This window comes from Salvia hispanica, chromosome 3 (assembly GCF_029641045.1).
Source record: "Salvia hispanica isolate PSC_SH4W2 chromosome 3, Shi_PSC_v1, whole genome shotgun sequence".
Lineage (NCBI taxonomy): Eukaryota > Viridiplantae > Streptophyta > Magnoliopsida > Lamiales > Lamiaceae > Salvia > Salvia hispanica.
In genome coordinates, this window is record NC_142694.1 from 25,008,759 (window position 1) to 25,027,120 (window position 18,362).

The 18,362-nt window shown below is 37.9% G+C and overlaps 1 protein-coding gene and 1 pseudogene across 2 annotated transcripts; one reads left to right on the forward strand and one right to left on the reverse strand.

The window, feature by feature from the left end:
* The first annotated feature begins 2,646 nt into the window (after positions 1-2,646).
* Positions 2,647-4,944, forward strand: LOC148930423 (putative acetyltransferase At3g50280; annotated as a pseudogene).
* A 4,296-nt stretch (positions 4,945-9,240) lies between these two features.
* LOC148930424 (uncharacterized) lies at positions 9,241-11,445 on the reverse strand. Of its 2 annotated transcripts, none has more exons than XM_089069107.1 (2): positions 10,102-11,445; positions 9,241-9,520 (listed from the first exon to the last, which is right to left on the reverse strand). In XM_089069107.1, exons 1-2 carry the CDS (start codon positions 11,213-11,215, stop codon positions 9,483-9,485), a joined length of 1,152 nt encoding a protein of 383 aa, XP_088925233.1. In that variant the 5' UTR covers positions 11,216-11,445; the 3' UTR covers positions 9,241-9,482. The 2 variants fall into 2 exon arrangements, with proteins under 2 accessions (XP_088925233.1, XP_088925232.1); XM_089069106.1 differs by having other exon boundaries at positions 9,307-9,520; positions 10,051-11,444.
* Positions 11,446-18,362: the final 6,917 nt, after the last annotated feature.

The window sequence follows — 18,362 nt, forward strand, 5'->3', positions numbered from 1 at the left end:
AGGGCTGCTGTGCGGCGAATTCACACCAGAATCTGCATCACTCGTGTCCAGCGGGAAGAGAGTATATGGGTCATCTTGCTTGCTCTCCCAATCCCAGCCAGCATCTTCATGAAAAACAACGTCTCTGCTGATAATAACTTTTCCACTAAGAGGTTTATATAGCTTGTATGCTTTAGATTGAGAAAGTACCCAATGAAGATACACTTTTCAGATTTCTCGTCAAGCTTTCGACGATGTTGAGAGCTCACCAAAGCATAAGCTACGCATCCAAAAACCTTTAGATTGCTCACCGTCGGCTTCGTACCTCCCCAAGCTTCATATGGTGTGCGATTTTGAACAGCTTTTGTAGGAGATAAATTCAGCAAGAATACGGCAGTAGCAACAGCTTCTGCCCACAAGGAGTTGGGGAGATGCTTCGCCTTCAACATGCTTCTCGCCATCTCTACAACGGTGCGATTTTTCCTCTCCGCCACACCATTCTGCTCCGGCGTATATGGTGTTGTCAACTCTCTGCGTATTCCATTAGTCTCGCAAAAATGATTAAATTCATTAGAGCAAAACTCACCACCCCTATCTGTACGAAGAACCTTGATGCTCTTCTCACTTTGTTTCTCCACCATAGCCTTGAAATTCTTGAAGTTCTCAAAGACTTCGGATTTATTTTTCATAAAATAAACCCAACTCATGCGACTATAATCATCGGTAATTAGAAAGAAATACCGACTTCCACCAATCGACTCTGTATTTATAGGCCCGCACAAATCAGCATGAATGAGCTCAAGACAATTAGAAGCTCTCCACGATACACCACTAGGAAAGGATTTCCTCCTCTGTTTCCCATAGATACATCCTTCACATAAATCAAAATCATCAATTTTAGGCAGCCCATGAACCATACCTTTCTCACGAAGAAGCTTTAATCCATTGGTGTTGAGATGCCCATATCGTAAATGCCACAGCCTCGACGCCTCTTGCGTGCTAGAAACAAGAGCGTATTTCTCCACATTTGATATTCGCAGCGGAAACATTCTATTCTCCATCATGCAAACCTTTGCAATGATTTGCCCAGATTTTTTTTCTTTGATGACACATAAACGATCATCAAACACCACCATATATCCAGTAGATATCAATTGCCCAACACTCAATAAATTATGTGCCAAGTGTGGAATAAAATAGAATCATAAATGAGTTTGGTGTTACCATGGCCATCCTTTACTGCAACAGTACCTTTCCCCTCAACTTGAATAGATTTGTCATCACCTAGCCTTACTTGAATCTTGCGAGATTCATCGAGCTCTTTGAACATCTCCTTGTTGGAACACATGTGATTCGAGCAACCACTATCCACGAACCACACATCATTCGGCACATCCACGACGTCTGCAACCGCCATGAATAACTTGTTATCATTCGCCTCTTCTTGGACGCAATTTGCTTGTTTTTCCTTCGACCAACAATCTGCTTTCACGTGCCCATATTTGCCGCAATTATGACACTGAATTTGGCTCTTGTCGCCTTGCTGTCCACCAAAATATTGCTTTGCATCAGATCGACCGCCACGATCTCGACCTTGGCCACGCCCGCGACCTCGGAAACCTCCTCTGCCTCGTCCTCTTGCCGTAGAGAACTCCTTCCGATTGGAGAATTCACCTTTCACTTGAAAAGCTTTTTCATCAGACTTTTCAAACGATCGGTTAATCCTTGACTCATGAGCTTGAAGAGATCCCATCAGTTCTTCAAATGAAAAAACCGATAGGTCCTTTGATTCTTCAATTGCAGCTACAACATGATCAAACTTTGGAGTCAAGCTTCTGAGCACCTTCTCAACGATGGTCTGATCCGTGATCTTATCTCCACAAGATCGCATTTGACTGACTGTTGCCATTGCCCTCGACAAAAAATCAGCCACAGATTCTCCATTCTTCATGGTCAGCGTTTCAAAGTCACGTCGAAGTGATTGCAATCTCACGACGATGACTTTTGAATCTCCCTTGAATTCTTTCTGCAAAGTTGACCAAGCTTGCTTCGAGGTGGTCGCCGTTGCAATTCTGGAGAAGACGCTGTCGTGCACCGCTTGCTGGATGATTGCCAACGCCTTCGAGTCTTTCTTCTTGTTCTCCCGCAATCTGTTCGCCTCGTCGGGATCTGCATATCCCTGCTCCACGAAGTCCCATAGATCTTGAGACCTCAGTAGAGTCTGCATCCGAATACTCCAGTATTCATAGCCTTCTCCTTTGAAGACTGGAATGAGTGGTTGTGTAGCACTCATCGAACTTCCGTTGCTGGCCATCGTAATTGAACCCAGCTCTAGATGCCACAAATGTTGGAAACAGAGAGTAGAGTAAAGCAAGAAGAAGGAAATAAACGTAGCCTTTGTGTATTAGAAGAATGACTCAAAAGACTTATTTATTCCATTGAAATGAGGTGCTATTTATAGGCACTCTACACAATAAAATTGCAACTGCTAAACTGAATATAGCTAAGAAATAGGACCACTACGAAAACAGAAAATAGCTAAACATTAGGAATTTTGAAAACTAACAAAGACTAAGTCTAGATAAGTCTTGAGCTGTGAATTAATGAGTCAACGATCTTCATTCAACATAGGATGGAGGGAATTGACGGTGAAATTGGTTAAAAATAATGGTGGCCAATTTTGCTTTTGATAAGGGGCATGTTTTAAAATTCGGCAGATCACTTGTTCTTTTGTACTGCACCACATTTATCTTCATCCACATTCTCTATTCCTATACACATTTGAGCACAAAAGAAAATGGAAAAGTTGCAGAAAAAATGGCAAATTTGATGTAATATCCTCATGTGTTATTAGGATGGAAGGAAGTAAAACAAATCCCATTTCAAGATTAGACCTAACTCCATTGGATTTGCAGCTTCTCTCACTCGACCCCATTCAGAAAGGGATTCTCTTTCAAAACCCACAATCCAAACAAGCCCTAATCCCTCACCTCAAAGCCTCACTCTCCCGCGCTCTCGGCTTCTTCCCTCCGCTCGCCGGCCGCCTCGCCACCACCACCCACGACGACGGCACGATCAGCTACTTCCTCAGCTGCAACAACGCCGGAGTCGAGTTCGTTCATGCAATCGCCGCCGCGACACCGATGTCGGACATCTTGGAACCAAAATACATACCTAAAATAGTAACTTGTCTCTTCGCAGATATCGGCTCCCCCAATTCCGAGGGCGTTTCGAAGCCTTTGCTGGCGGTGCAGGTCACGGAGCTCATCGACGGCCTCTTCATAGCCTTCACTGCCAACCATGTAGCCATCGACGGTGTCTCTTTCTGGCATTTCTTCAACTCTTGGTCGGAGATATCCCGCGGTTCTGACACCATTTCCAAAACCCCAGTTTTCGAGCACAGGTAAGTCATACTCCATCCGTTTCCTAAAAATAGAAACTTTGGAAAGACATGGATTTTAATTCAAAATTAGTAAAATAAGAGAGATAGCAGCATAATTTTTTGTTTTATTTACCATTTCCACTTTACTATTTATACTCCATCCGTCTCTAATAATTCGTCACCATTTGACCTGACACGAATTTTAAGAAATGTAATAGAAAGTGAGTTGAAAAAATTGGTGGCATATGGGTCCTACTTTTATATACCATCTCCGTCCATCAAAATTTGTCCCACTTTGACCAGGCACGGATTTTAAGAAATGTAATGAAAAGTGAGTTGAAAAAGTTAGTGGATTATGAGTCCTACTTTTATATATTAGTTTTATAATAAAATGTGAGTAGAAATGAGTTAGTGGAATATGAGGTCCACTGTCAAAAATGGTAAAAGTGAAATGAGACAAATTTTGGGGGACAGACGAAAATGAAAAAATGAGACAAATTTTGGTGGACGGAGGTAGTATTAGTTTTATAATAAAATGTGAGTATGAATGAGTTAGTTGAACATAGGGACTCACTACCAAAAATGGTAAAAGTGAAATGTGACAAATTTTTAGGGACGGACGGAAAATGAAATAAGTACTAACACATTTTCAGGGACGGATGGAGCAGTAGTATATATATTTTGGCTCAAAATTAAAGATTTTATAGGTATGCTGGACCAATTAAATTCAGCTTTCAGTTTCAATTCAGATATATTATCGGATCGGTTAAATTTATAGTCAACAACTTACTCTTATACACAATTATAGAATTTCATAAGGTTAGCATGATAGAAATTCATTGGATATCATCATCTTAATAAAAGGAGAGATTCAATTCATTAGATTTATGAATCATCTTAATAAAAGGAGAGATTCAATTCATTAGATTTATGAAGTGTAATTTTGTTATATTTATTTTTGTTTCTTTTGCCAACACCGAGCAGTTTTCGTAATGGCCTCCTCCGTTTCCCCTGCAGTTTTTGTAATGGCCTCTCCTGGAGAGGGTCTTCCATTTCAGCAGACAAAGCCTATCCAATCTCAAAGCCAAGGCCAATTCCGAAGCCGGCACCGACAAAATCTCGTCTCTGCAAGCAATGTCAGCTCATCTCTGGCGGGGCGCTTCCCGCCAACGCTATTCCGGGATCAGCCTCGACCGGGAAGATCAGCTGGTGATGCTGGTTGGTTTAAGGCCACGAACGCGGCGATTGGTGCGAAAATGTGGATGAGCGCCGCCGAGCTGGTGCAGAAGGGAATCGGGCACGTGGCCGCGAGGATCAATGAGCTGGTGGCGCGGCAAACGAAGGAGGCGATAGCTGAAATTATGGAAGATTGGGTGAATTCTACGGCGCTGCAGCGGAGAGGCCGGACTTCCTCCTCTATTGTGATAACCAGCTCGCCGCGGCACAATGTGTACGGAAATGATTTCGGGTGGGGGAAACCGGTTGCAGTGACGCAGAATTTATGCACGCTTTCGATGATTGACACCACGATTAATGGATTAGTAAAACTCGTTCAAATAATATTTTTGGGCGTGATAATTTAGAATAGAGTGTTAAGTGGATGATGAATAAAGTAAGACTGAATAAAATAAGAGCGGTGAAGAGAACAAAGAGACCATATTACATTTTGCCAAAAGTAAAAATGATTCAATTATCTTGAAACTCCTCAAAATTACGAACGACCAATTAACAAGGAATCGAAGTGAGTTTTTTTTTATAGTGATACAAGTACCACTGATTATGAGCTTGGCCTTGTGATTTCAATTTCACATTAGTAGTATACTCCCTCCGTCCGCCATTAGAAGTCTCGGTTTACAATTTAGTTTGTCCTATATAAGAAGTCTCGATTCACTTTTACTAAAAATGGTAGGTAGACCTTACATTCCACTAACTCATTCAAATTATATTTTATTATAATACTAATACTCATATATTCCCCTATCTTTTTCATCAACTTTCCTTTATATTTTTAATAATTCGTGTTGAACTCAAATGAGACTCCTAATGGCAGATGAAGGGAATATATATTTTTGAACATGTATATTATATATTTTTTCAATCATGTATATCTATCCATATTTATAATAAATTATACATCCTCGGTTCCTAAAAATAGAATTTTTTTTCTTTTTACTTAGTTTTCTAAAAATAGTTATCATTTAATGAAATAGACTCTATAATCCACTGACAATAATATGACAATAATTTCAGTTCTTTTTCTCTTTTTCACTTTCTTACGTTATTCATATTTTTTATCCCTCTTTTATTTTATTAATTTTAAATTAAAACTGATGCTATTTCTAAAGTTTTTATTTTTATGAAATAGTATTGACATTTCCTGTTGACATAATATGATTTCTTTGCACCATTAGGTGTGACGGATTCGATAGCCATAGATGTTTTAGGGAATATTTAGCCATATGGAGTACTTTTGAATTTATAAATATTCAGTGAACAACTAGTTCCATGTAAAAGATAATTCACCTTTAAAAGTTTAGTGGACATCTCATTGCTACTTGAGCCGAAACCCAAATTTCAGTTCTTATTTTTGCGAGCCGATATAATTTAGCTCACGCAGTCAGTGACATTTAGTTCAAATCCAGATATATTGTTAGATCATTAACTTTTCAGGTTCAATCCAGATATATTGCTAACTCAATTAAATTTAGTTTACAGTTTCAATTTAGATATATCGTTGGATTGGTTAAATTTAAGTCCAAGGCCCAAAAAGGCCCAAAACTTTGAAGCCCAAATTCTTTTTAACTCACTTTACGTGTCTGGACTTCTCTCCACATAATAATGCCCCAGATTGTTAGATCATGTAAAAATAAAAGATGAAACATCAAATTCTGACCCAATTAAACAATGCACATATCATAAATTTGAATATTTCTTACATTTGAGGATTGAGGTGGCTTGTAAAATTATGCATTAATTATCATCCGGTGAAATATTGAAGATGGAATTATTGAATTGTATTGGGGAGAAGTATCAATTGTATTGAATGAATAATTATGTTTACAGTGATCACCCTTTATAGAGGGGATTGAGTAGTGAGCAAGAAATACACAATATACACCTAAAAATATACACACTCTATATGGAAATAAATCACATGATATCCTCCTAATTTAATCGTATATTCTAACACTCCCCCTCAAGTTAAGTAACGGGATTTCCAAAACTTAACTTGCCCAATGCTTCTGCAAAATTCTTGGATCCCACTGCCTTTGTCAGGATGTCTGCCAATTGATTTTGAGATCGAACAAATGGAAACTCAACAATTCCATCTTCAATTTTTTCCTTTATAAAGTGTCTATCGACTTCCACATGTTTTGTCCGGTCATGTTGGACGGGGTTCTCAGAGATACTTATCGCGGCCTTGTTATCACAGAATATCTGACATGTTTTCTGTGATAAGAATCCCAATTCATTCATCAATCTTCGGAGCCATAATACCTCAGTCAATCCATTCCTAATTCCTCTAAATTCTGCCTCTGCACTGGACAACGCTACCACCTTCTGCTTCTTGCTCTTCCATGTAACCGGATTGCCCCAACGAAGGTAAAATATCCAGAAGTGGATCGTCTATCCACTGGGTTCCCAGCCCAATCAGCATCCTTGTAGCCATGAATCTTCAAATGGTCGTTTTTCTTGAACATTACACCATGATCAAACGTACCTTTCAAATATCGAACTAACCTTAAAGCTGCTTCAAGATGGTCACATTGTGGCCGATGCATGAATTGACTTACCACACTAACAACATATGCTATATCTGGTCTAGTGTGTGATAAATAGATCAACTTCCCTACTAACCTTTGATACCTCTCTCGATCAGCTAGTTGAGCTCCTTCTGTAATCTGAAGACCATGATTTACTGCGATAGGAGTGTCTGCCGGTTTGCACTCCATCATTCCACTTTCTGCTAGGAGATCCAATGTGTATTTCTTCTGATTGATGAAAATCCCTTCTCTTGATCTTAGCACTTCAACTCCAAGGAAGTACTTTAGAGCTCCCAAATCTTTCATCTCAAACTCCTTAGCTAGATTCCCTTTTAACTGTTCTATCTCATCTGCATCATCTCCTGTGATAATCATGTCGTCAACATAAATTATAAGACAAGTGATTTTTTTTTCCTTCTTCTTCAGAAATAAAGTGTGGTCGGAATTGCTCTGTTGATAATCATATTTCTTCATTACTTCGGTGAACCTCCCAAACCATGCTCTTGGAGATTGTTTCAACCCGTATAGCGTTCTCTTCAATAGACAGACTTCCCCGTCTGCAAATTCATCCTCAAAGCCCGGAGGAGTCTCCATATATACCTCCTTTTTCAATTGTCCATGCAAAAATGCGTTGGTTCCATCAAACTGGTGTAGGGGCCAATCTTTATTGGCTGCCACGGATAAAAGTACTCTGACAGTATTCATCTTGGCTACCGGAGAGAAGGTTTCTGAGTAGTCCACTCCATAGGTTTGAGTGTATCCCTTTGCAACAAGACGAGCTTTGTATCTTTCAATGGATCCATCAGGTCGTCGCTTGATCGTGAAGACCCATCTGCACCCTACAGGTTTCTTCCCTTCTGGCAATAGACATTTGACCCATGTGTGATTCCTTGCTAGAGCTTTTAGTTCTAGCATCATTGCCTCCTTCCAGTGTTTGATTTTTATAGCCTCCATCCATGTCTGTGGAATCTCCTCTTCTTCGTATAATGCTTCCTCGAATGCTCTTGCCATCTTTGTCAAATTAGCTTTTGCCACATTTCCAATTGCATATCGTGCTCGTTTTGTTTCCCTCTCTGGAGAATATCGCTTCGGTGGAACTCCCCGAGTAATCCTCGAAGGTAGGATGTATCGTCCAGTGTCTCCATCTATGACTTCATCAAATATGTCTATATTAGTAGTCACGGGAATCTCAGTAAGATTGTTTACCTCGGATACCGAAGAGGATGATGCTGGGTGGACACTTGATTCCACAGGCTGAGTAGTGGTTGAGACAAGCTCGGCGACAGATGTAGCTGGCTCGGGTGGCCCATCAGCGAGAGTATGATTATGGGACACAGGTAACCAACTTAGCATGTCATCAGTTATAAGATCATTTATTCCCCTCTCCCCCTGACTGGTAAGTTGGGTGTTATAGAAGAATTCAGTTTCGAGAAAGGTGCAGTTCATTGTGGTTATAACTTGTCGGGTTTTTGGATCATAACATCGATATCCCTTCTGATTGAACCCATACCCGATAAAGACACATTTAATAGCGCATGGGGACAGTTTCGATCGCTCATGTTTCGGGACATGAACGAAGACAGAGCAACCAAATATACGAGGGTCAAGGGACAGTGAAGGTGGGACTTTTGTTAGGGTGGACAAAACTTGGAGGGGATTTTTCTGGTCAAGTATTTTTGTTGGTAGACGGTTTAAAAGGTAGACAGAAGTGGCAATTGCTTCAGGCCAGAAAAAATTTTGGGACTTTTGAATCAAAGAGAATCGCTCTAGTCATTTCGAGAATGATACGATTTTTACGCTCGGCTACCCCGTTTTGCTCGGGAGTGTAGGCACATGAAGTTTGGTGCACTAGACCCTTTTCCACACAAAATTCTTTCATCCTAGAGTTGACATACTCTCCCCCATTATCAGATCGTAGAATCTTTATTTTTGTGTTAAACTGAGTAAGAATCATAGTATAAAACTTTGTAAACTTAGAGAAGACATCAGACTTATTTTTTAAAAAATACACCCATGCCATACGTGTGCAATCATCAATGAACGACACAAAATATCGAAATCCATTTCCCCCAAGAACAGGTGAAGGTCCCCAAACATCCGAATGAATCAAAGAAAAAACAGAATCAACTCTAATATTACTGGGTTTAAATGATTGTCTGTGGCTCTTGGCCAAAACACAAGTTTCACACTCAAAATTCGAATTCTTAATAAAATGCGGAAATAAAATATTCAAATAACTAGAAGACGGGTGTCCTAACCGCCTGTGCCATAACCATATTTCTCGCTCCGAAGTTCCGTGAGCTAGCATCGCCCTGCCAGTTTGAGCTATCTCATCCACGTAGTACAGCCCGTGTCGCTCAGTGCCACGCCCAATGATCGTCCCCGTCCGGATATCCTGTAGAAAACAAAATTTTGGATGCATTAGGAGAGTGCAATTGAGTTCCCTTGTCACATGACTAATAGACATCAACTTTTGAGATAATGACGGAACATAAAGACAATTTGAAATTTTCAGAGTAGGTGAAATCTGAACAGTTCCCGCCCCTTCAACAATTGCAAGATCTCCCCCAGTAGTCTCAACATGTGTTCGTTTTGTTCGAAATAATTCCCCAAAGTCAGATCTATCATATGTCATTGTATCAGTTGCCCCACAATCGAATATCCAACCCTTATCATCTTCTACACAATTGTCCTTAGCTAGACATGCAGTTCCTATTTCAGATTCATCAAATTCCTTTTCTAAAATAGAAAAACGATTTTTACACATAACTGGAGGGTTATTATGTAAATAATTAAATTTCTGTGGGCCAATTTCATATTTGGTGGGTTTTTTGGGGTCAATTCTCGGCTCCTTAGGTTTTTGGGGGTCAAATTGTTGTTTCAACAAAGTAGGGAGCTGATCTTCAATTAAATGGGGTCTTTTACATGATAAAGGCAAAGTTTGTGGGTCTAGGGATAAATCCCCAAACCCAATACCTCCAAATTGGGCAAAGTGAGCCTTCGCAGCTTCATCCTTCTTCCCCTCCGCTTGTCCCGTCGCCCACCAGCTGCCAGCAGCTGCCGGTGCATCAGCCGGTCTGCCGCCGTCGACCTCAGCGCCGGCGGTCTCATGGTTGCCCGCTGGGGCGATTAATCGGTCACCCCCTTCATCTCCTTCTCTTCCAATCGCCGACCTCCCCTTCGCCGTCTGGTTTCTATTGAGTTTGTGGCCATCTTCCCACCACTCCGGGTAGCCGATCACTTGAAAGCAGGTCTCTTTTGTGTGTTTCGTCATTCCACACACGGTGCAAAAAAGTTTCGATTTGTCTACGGTTCGCCGATTGGAGGGGTTGTTCCGGTGTGGTGGTAGCGGCTGCTGTTGTCCTCGGCTCGGCGGCGTTGGCGGTGGCCTGGATTGTCGATTGAATTGAAGCGGCGCTCCTGTTCTAGCTCCGAAACCCGCCCCGATTCCTGAATCTGGGGTTGGTTTCCATACTCCAATTCTTCCTTCTTCTTGTTTTACAATACTGAGTGCATCCTCTGCGGTCGGTTCAGGTCTCTCCTTCAAAATCTCTCTCCGGAGAGCATCATATCTATCATCCAATCCCCTCAAAAATTGGTACAAGCGCTTTACCTCTGTTTCCTTTCTGTATGTTTTAACTGCTTCGTCACAACATTGGTAAGGGCATGGTTTTCGGGAATCCATTGCCACCCACAAATTTTGGAGTTCACTCCAGTATGCTTCAAGTGAATCGCCCCCTTGAGAGCATCTGTCGAGTCTGAGGTCAAGGTCATAGACCTGAACTGGATCGGCTCGCACCCCAAACGTCGTAGCAAGGCTCCGCCACATCGCCTTTGCGGTCTGGTGTTGAGCGAATTGCACAACGAGTCGTTCCTCCATGTTTTGGATGAGCCAGGAGAACACTGTGAAATCTGCCGTCTGCCATTCTTGGAATTTTGGATCTTCTGGTTTTGGGGGATCCTTCTCCCCCTCAAGGTGGTCAAGCTTCTCTCGACTGCCAATATTGACCCGCATCAGCTTTGACCAAACTGGGAAGTTTTTCCCGTCTAGTTTGATTCCGATTGATATTGATTCGACTGGTTTTGTCATTGGAAACCTATAGTTCCAACAACCGTTTTTTGATTTTTGGATTTAGGATCGAACTCTTGCTCGTGATACCATATTGAATTGTATTGGGGAGAAGTATCAATTGTATTGAATGAATAATTATGTTTACAGTGATCACCCTTTATAGAGGGGATTGAGTAGTGAGCAAGAAATACACAATATACACCTAAAAATATACACACTCTATATGGAAATAAATCACATGATATCCTCCTAATTTAATCGTATATTCTAACAGGAATAAAGCATATCGAGGAGATAACTATACTTTTTGAAAGATTGAATAAAGCATTAGCAACACATCAAAAATCTACTGTTACAGATTATTTTCCACCTCAAATATTTTTAATATGGAGTTGACTATCACACACAACTGAAATGGTGGGCAATATTCAATACACATGATCTTTTATATATCCAAAATCTTCCAAAACTAATAAAAAATGATTGAGATAAAAAAGTTATTGAAATGTTAGTAGTAGAATATAAGACCAGTGTTGACAAGGAAATGTAACATAAATTTATAGAGACTAATTTAGTAGACATACTAAATGGAAAATATAACTATTTTTTTGGATAGATATAATATAATTGAGATGTAGTGTAGGCAGCAATTTCTAATCTCGCCTTCACAGTGAAATCAAATGCAGCGTGACGATTAAGAGGAAAAGAGGATGTAGCGCGAATACATCGACTAAAAGGTGAGATGCAGCTGTGAATACAACTAATGAAAACCTATTTATTTGGTCTTTCACTCCACAAAGTTAAGTTGGGATTGGGTTTTATAGATACTATTTTACAAAATTGAATGCATATTAATTCTACCTATTCTTTGCTTTTTAATTAATTATTGATTTTGTGTTATCTATTGTTATATCCCTTTAACCTACCAGCACATATTCATTTTAGAGTGAACTACAAAAATGGTTCTTGGACTATGGGTTTATCTCGCCCATAGTCCCTGGACTTTAAAAATATCGTCAGTAGTCCCTGGACTAAGGGTTTATCTCGAAATTGGTCCTTTTGGCTTTTTTTGGTACGAAAATACCCTTTGATATTATTTTGGGGGTTTGGGCAATTTGGTCCTTTTACACTTTTAACATTTTAAATCTGATATTATTTCAGTTATGTACTAACTTTGATATTATTTCAAATTTATCATCCTTTTTCCCTTTTGTCATCCTTCACTTTGTTTCTTTATTTCAATATTAGATTTAATTTTACAAAATTTTAAATTTTAATTTTTAAATTTCAATAATTTTTTTTAATTATAAAAATTATTAAATAACAAAAATTAATAGTTATAATCAATAGTTGATAGTGTATAATACTATGTAATCAATAAGGTATGACAACGCCTTAGTTTTAATCAATATTTAATACAATAGCTTTAATCATAAATAGATTATATAACACAATTTTTTCTGAAATAAATATGCATCTAATATAAGACTAATATAATTTTCGTTTATTAATTTGAAAATAATCAAAATTTACTAGAAAATTTCAACAAAAATACTCATATATAAAATTTTTAGTAGGATAAAATTTTTAGTCAACTTCATAATATTTAATAACAAGCAATTATAACAACCGAACGGAGGCTAAATAGAATAACTCTTATTTTTCCATCATGATTAATATTATTTTCCTGTACTTCTTCAATTCAATTGAATATTATATTGAATAACAAAAATTAATAGTTTTTAATCAATATTTATAGTGTCCATGAATTAATAGTTTTCATTAAAAAAATTTATTGATATTTAAAAATCTAAATATTAAATTTAATTTTATAGAATTAAATCTAATATTGAAATAAAGAAACAAAGTGAAGGATGACAAAAGGGAAAAAGGATGATAAATTTGAAATAATATCAAAGTTAGTACATAACTGAAATAATACCAGATTTAAAATGTTAAAAATGTAAAAAGACCAAATTGCCCAAACCCCCAAAATAATATCAAAGGGTATTTTCGTACCAAAAAAAGCCAAAAGGACCAATTTCGAGATAAACCCTTAGTCCAGGGACTACTGGCGATATTTTTAAAGTCCAGGGACTATGAGCGAGATAAACCCATAGTCCAGGGACCATTTTTGTAGTTCACTCTTCATTTTAATATTTTGACTCAATGCAAAAGTTAACTGATTTATCCTTTGTTATATTGTTATATTAGTGCAAAGGATAGTGATAAAATGCAAACTCCAAATATTGTACAAACTTCAATCCTCAACTTAGTATCAACACAGTATAATATTTCAAGATTTTGATGTCAACACAGTGTCAAGACAATGTCAACACAACCGTTGATATTTTCTAACGGTCTAGATCATTTTTTAGAGTTTGTACAATATATAGAGTTTGCATTTGATCACATCCCTTAGCACTTAGGGCTAGACAAAATGACATATATAGCCCCCGTCAAATTTTATTTACTTATGTGCCGACTTCCAACCCTAATTTTTGTCGCCTCCCATAAACACACGGTTGATTCATTCTTGCAATTTGAATGAGCATAATAGAGGACCAGTAGCTCCCTTTCCCGCATACAACCAGTCAGTGCCCATATAGCCATAATCGATCTCCTCCACTTCCAGGACTATCGCCAACCAATATCGTATTTATTACCCACAAGTGATACAATTTTTATCGATACAAATATGGCATCCTGGTGATGCGTGGACTGAATACGATCTTTACTCAACCACTTGTTCTAAACAATTAAAACTAGGATTAATTCAACGACGGAATATTAAATCCTCAAAATTATGCAGACGAGAAAAAGTGCGATTTCATGCATTCTGCAACTTACCATACAAACCCTTAATCAGACACTTGTTTTAGTGAAGTCTATACCGAAAATATGCCGTGCATTTGTAAAAACTCTAGATATACATATTTTCAAATCAAAATCTAAAATCTTAACACAAGGCACACACATACACTAGAAATATGCCGTCCATTCTTTTTTCTACTTATTTTAGATTTTAACAAAATTATATACAATATATTATATCATATGAGTATTATATTTCAATCCAATATCATCTCAATTTTATAATTTTTAAATTTTATAGTAGAACTAAATTATTAGAATTTATAATAATTGAAAAAAAAAATTCAAACACCACACATGCACACACATAAACTCTGCATGCGCACACACTGCACACACACATTTACCACACTTTGTGTGCGCGCACACATATACACACACACACTAAACACAGACAGCATGCACACTCACAAATTGCACACACACACACACACACACACACCTCCCTTTCCCCCATGCAACTAGTGAGTGCCCATATATCCATAATCGATCTCCTCACTTCCGAGACTATCGCCAACCAACATGTATCGTATTTTTTACCCACAAGTGATAAGTACAAATTTTATCGATACAAATATGGCATCCTAGTGATGCGTGGAGTCAATAAAGATCTTTACTCAACCACTTACTCTAAACAATTAAAATAGGATTAATTCAACGACGGAATGACGAGAAAAGGCGCGATTTCATGCATTCTGCAACTAACCATACGAACCCTTAATCAGACACTTGTTTTAGTGAAGTCTATACCGAAAATATGTCGTGCATTTGTAAAAACTCCAGAAATACATATTTTCAAATCAAAATCTAAAATCTTAACACAAGGCATCTAACACATTATAGGATCCTATTTGTTAATTTATTATGAATATACAAAATTTAAAATAGTAAATAGGATTTGAGTAGTATATAGGATTTGAGTAGTAATAAAATAGTAAATAGGATTTGTCAACGATCATGTATCGTATTTCTTACCCACACGGCGATGCATTCTTCACTTACACAAATATGGTATCCATGGTGATGCGATGATTGAATACGATCGTACTCACACACTTACTCTGAACAATAAAATTTAACATATATAGCCCCTATCAGTTTTTATTTTCCCATTGTCCCCTTCCAACCCTAATCTTTGTCGCCTAATTCTCGCTCTTTAAAGAAGCATAATAGAGGGTTGGTAGCTCCATTCCCCGCACATTCAGTCGGTGAGTGTCCATATAGTCATCATCGATATCCTCACTCTCAGGATATCCTCAGGCTTCCGGCCGGTTGGCAATTCGATCCAACTGAGGTAGAGTTGATCCAGTTCTATCTCTCAAAAATAGTGGGCCGTGAACCCCTCCCGGCTAGAGTCATGGAGGAGATTGATGCTCACCATATCTACGAGAACCTTCCCAGGAATCTTGGTATGGATTTCGATTCAATCATTCATTTATCATATTCAGAATCATATATACCTCTCTAATCATTTTAAATTCTTCGCAGTTCATGGCTTGATGCGGGTATTTGGGGAGTACTGTTTAATCCTTGGAGATGAATATTTCCATGGAAGAATCGAAAACATGAAACTTGTCGGAGAAGGAAATGTTGGATCATGGAGAACTCTTGGAAGAGAAGAGGAAATCTTGGACAAGAATAGAAACGTTATCGCCTTCAAGTCTGCCTTTTTTCTCTCCCAACTCCATATTACAAATTGGAGAATGGAGCTCTACCGTTTGCCTGTGCTCAACAATCATGAGGTACTATATTAACATTTTTTCATTTAATTTTTTTTATTTTTTTTTATTTATTTTCTTTTTAAATTTGTGTTCGGGTAGAGAAGAGTGGGTGGTCGGGCGGATCTAGCCTTGTAGCAAATGGGGCAAATTGGAATTAAAATGGAACTATAGCGACTGTATTAACAACGCGGATTACACAATGTCGAAGCACACCCTACAAGTTGTGACGTCGTTGAAGAGGTTCGTGCTTAGAGCCGTCGTCTCCTGCGCATACCCTTGTCAATACATGCGTGTATACACGTGCGTATAATAATAGAACCATTTTCAGTTACACTTTATGCAGAAAAATTCCTTTTCCATTGAAAACAAAAAATTAAACAACTTTACAAAATTTCCAAAAAACTAAGTATGTTTTTAGAACTACGTGTTTAGTCCCTGAATATTACACCGGATTGTTAGATCAAGTAAAATTAAAATGATGAAACATCAAATATTAAATAATAGATGCACATATCACGAACATTTGAAGTAGATTTATGCGTTAATTATGGGGCGGTGAAATATTAAAGATGGAATAAAGCAGGAGGAGATAACTACTCTTTTTCAACCACTGAATAAAGAATTTTCTAAACACCAAAAAACTACTTTTACATATTATTTTCCACCAAAATATTCTTAATTTGAGATGCAGATGACTATCACACAATAACCGAAATGGAGGCCAAAATTCAATACAGATGACCTTTAACATGTCCACAATCTTCCAAGACTACACGCAAATATTTTGGTAGGCTAGATGACCTTTCATAGAATTCCATCCGTTATCTATCCTACCAAACATGTGCTTATAATATAGAAAGTGATTGAGATAAAGAGTTGTTTAAGTGTTATTAGTGGAATTTGGGACCACCTTATTAAAGAGTGAAATTTTTCATAAATAGATAGAGACTAATTTTGCGAGCATGTAGAAATGAAAAACATGACTACATGTTGTGGACACAAATAGTATAATAGACTAAAGAGGAAAAAGGGGCACAAAGACCTCGACTGAAAAGCGAGAATGAAGAGTGCAAGATTGTGAATACAACTAAAAGAGACTTGTTTAATATATTTTGTCTTTCCCTCCAAAATGTTAAGTTGGGACTCACTTTTAATTTTGTAGATGTTGTTTACAAAATTGGATGAATGTTCAATCTATTCTTTTGACTATTATATAAAGTCGAAATTGGATGAATGAATGGTCATGCTTGGTATTATGGAATGGAATGCAGGAATGAAATGGTTTTCCTGCTTCCAAGCGCACACACATCACGCAGTATTGAGTCGTAACCTTCCACCTCCTAGCACATACTAACAAAACCTCAAGCCAAAATGTTAAAGGTTCCAAATTCGGTTGAATTTAATCCCATTTGTTCCTACCTATTTTTCATTAGGAATCACCGTTCCTTTGAAAATTACTGTTCTATTCTCAATGGAAATATTCGTTCCTTCTATTTAGCCAAATAAGGATCATTCTATTCCATTCTCTTTTCTGTTTATTTCAGATTTAACAAAATTATAAAACGTATTATACCATATGAGTAATATATTTGAATCCAATATCATCTCAATTTTTTAATTTTTAAATTTTATAGTAAAACTAAAATATTAGAATTTGTAATAATTGAAAAAAAAAATTCAAACACTGCACACACACTCTGCATGCACACACACTGCACACACACATTTATCACACTTTGCGTGCGCACACACACACATATACACACACACTAAACACAGACAGCACACACACTCACAAACTGCACATACACACACACACTGCACACACACTTATTAATGAAATCAATCAAGGATTTTGGGTGTTTGGTTAAAAAACTAGTTTCAGACGGATTTTGCATTGTTTGACATATCATGGTATCCGTTAGATATGCTAGTCCAAAATTACATACTAGTAATATAGCCCCCTCCAATTTTATTGATTCACGTGTCCCCTTATTGATTAATTGTTTGAAGGAGCGCAATAGAGGTCTGCTAGCTCCCCTTCCCGCACGTTCAGTCGATGAGTGTCGCAATAGTCATAGTCAATCTCGTCACTTTCAGGACGGCCACCAGCAAAAAACAAGTATTGTATTCACTACCCACAAGCGGTACATTCTTTATTGATACAAATATGGAATCCATGTACGATCGTTACTCAACCACTTAGTAAGGAGTAGTAATTAATGATACACTCACATATCATATAAACATCCCGAATTATCCCAACGGTTAACAACTCATAGTAATAACCACACGGCATTGACCTCCATAAATAGTGGCTGAATTTCGAACATTTCATGTATCTCACTATAAACTGAATAAAGATGGCCATTGTTTGGAGAAAGAGTTAAAACATGACTACATGTTGTAGACAGAAATACTATAATAGCCCAAAGAGGAAAAAGGGATGCGGCACGAAGACCTCGACCGAAAGGCAAGAATGAAGATTGTAACATTGTGAATACAACTAACGGAGACCTGTTTATTTTGTCTTTCGCTCCAAAAAGTTATGTTGGTACTGAGTTTTTATT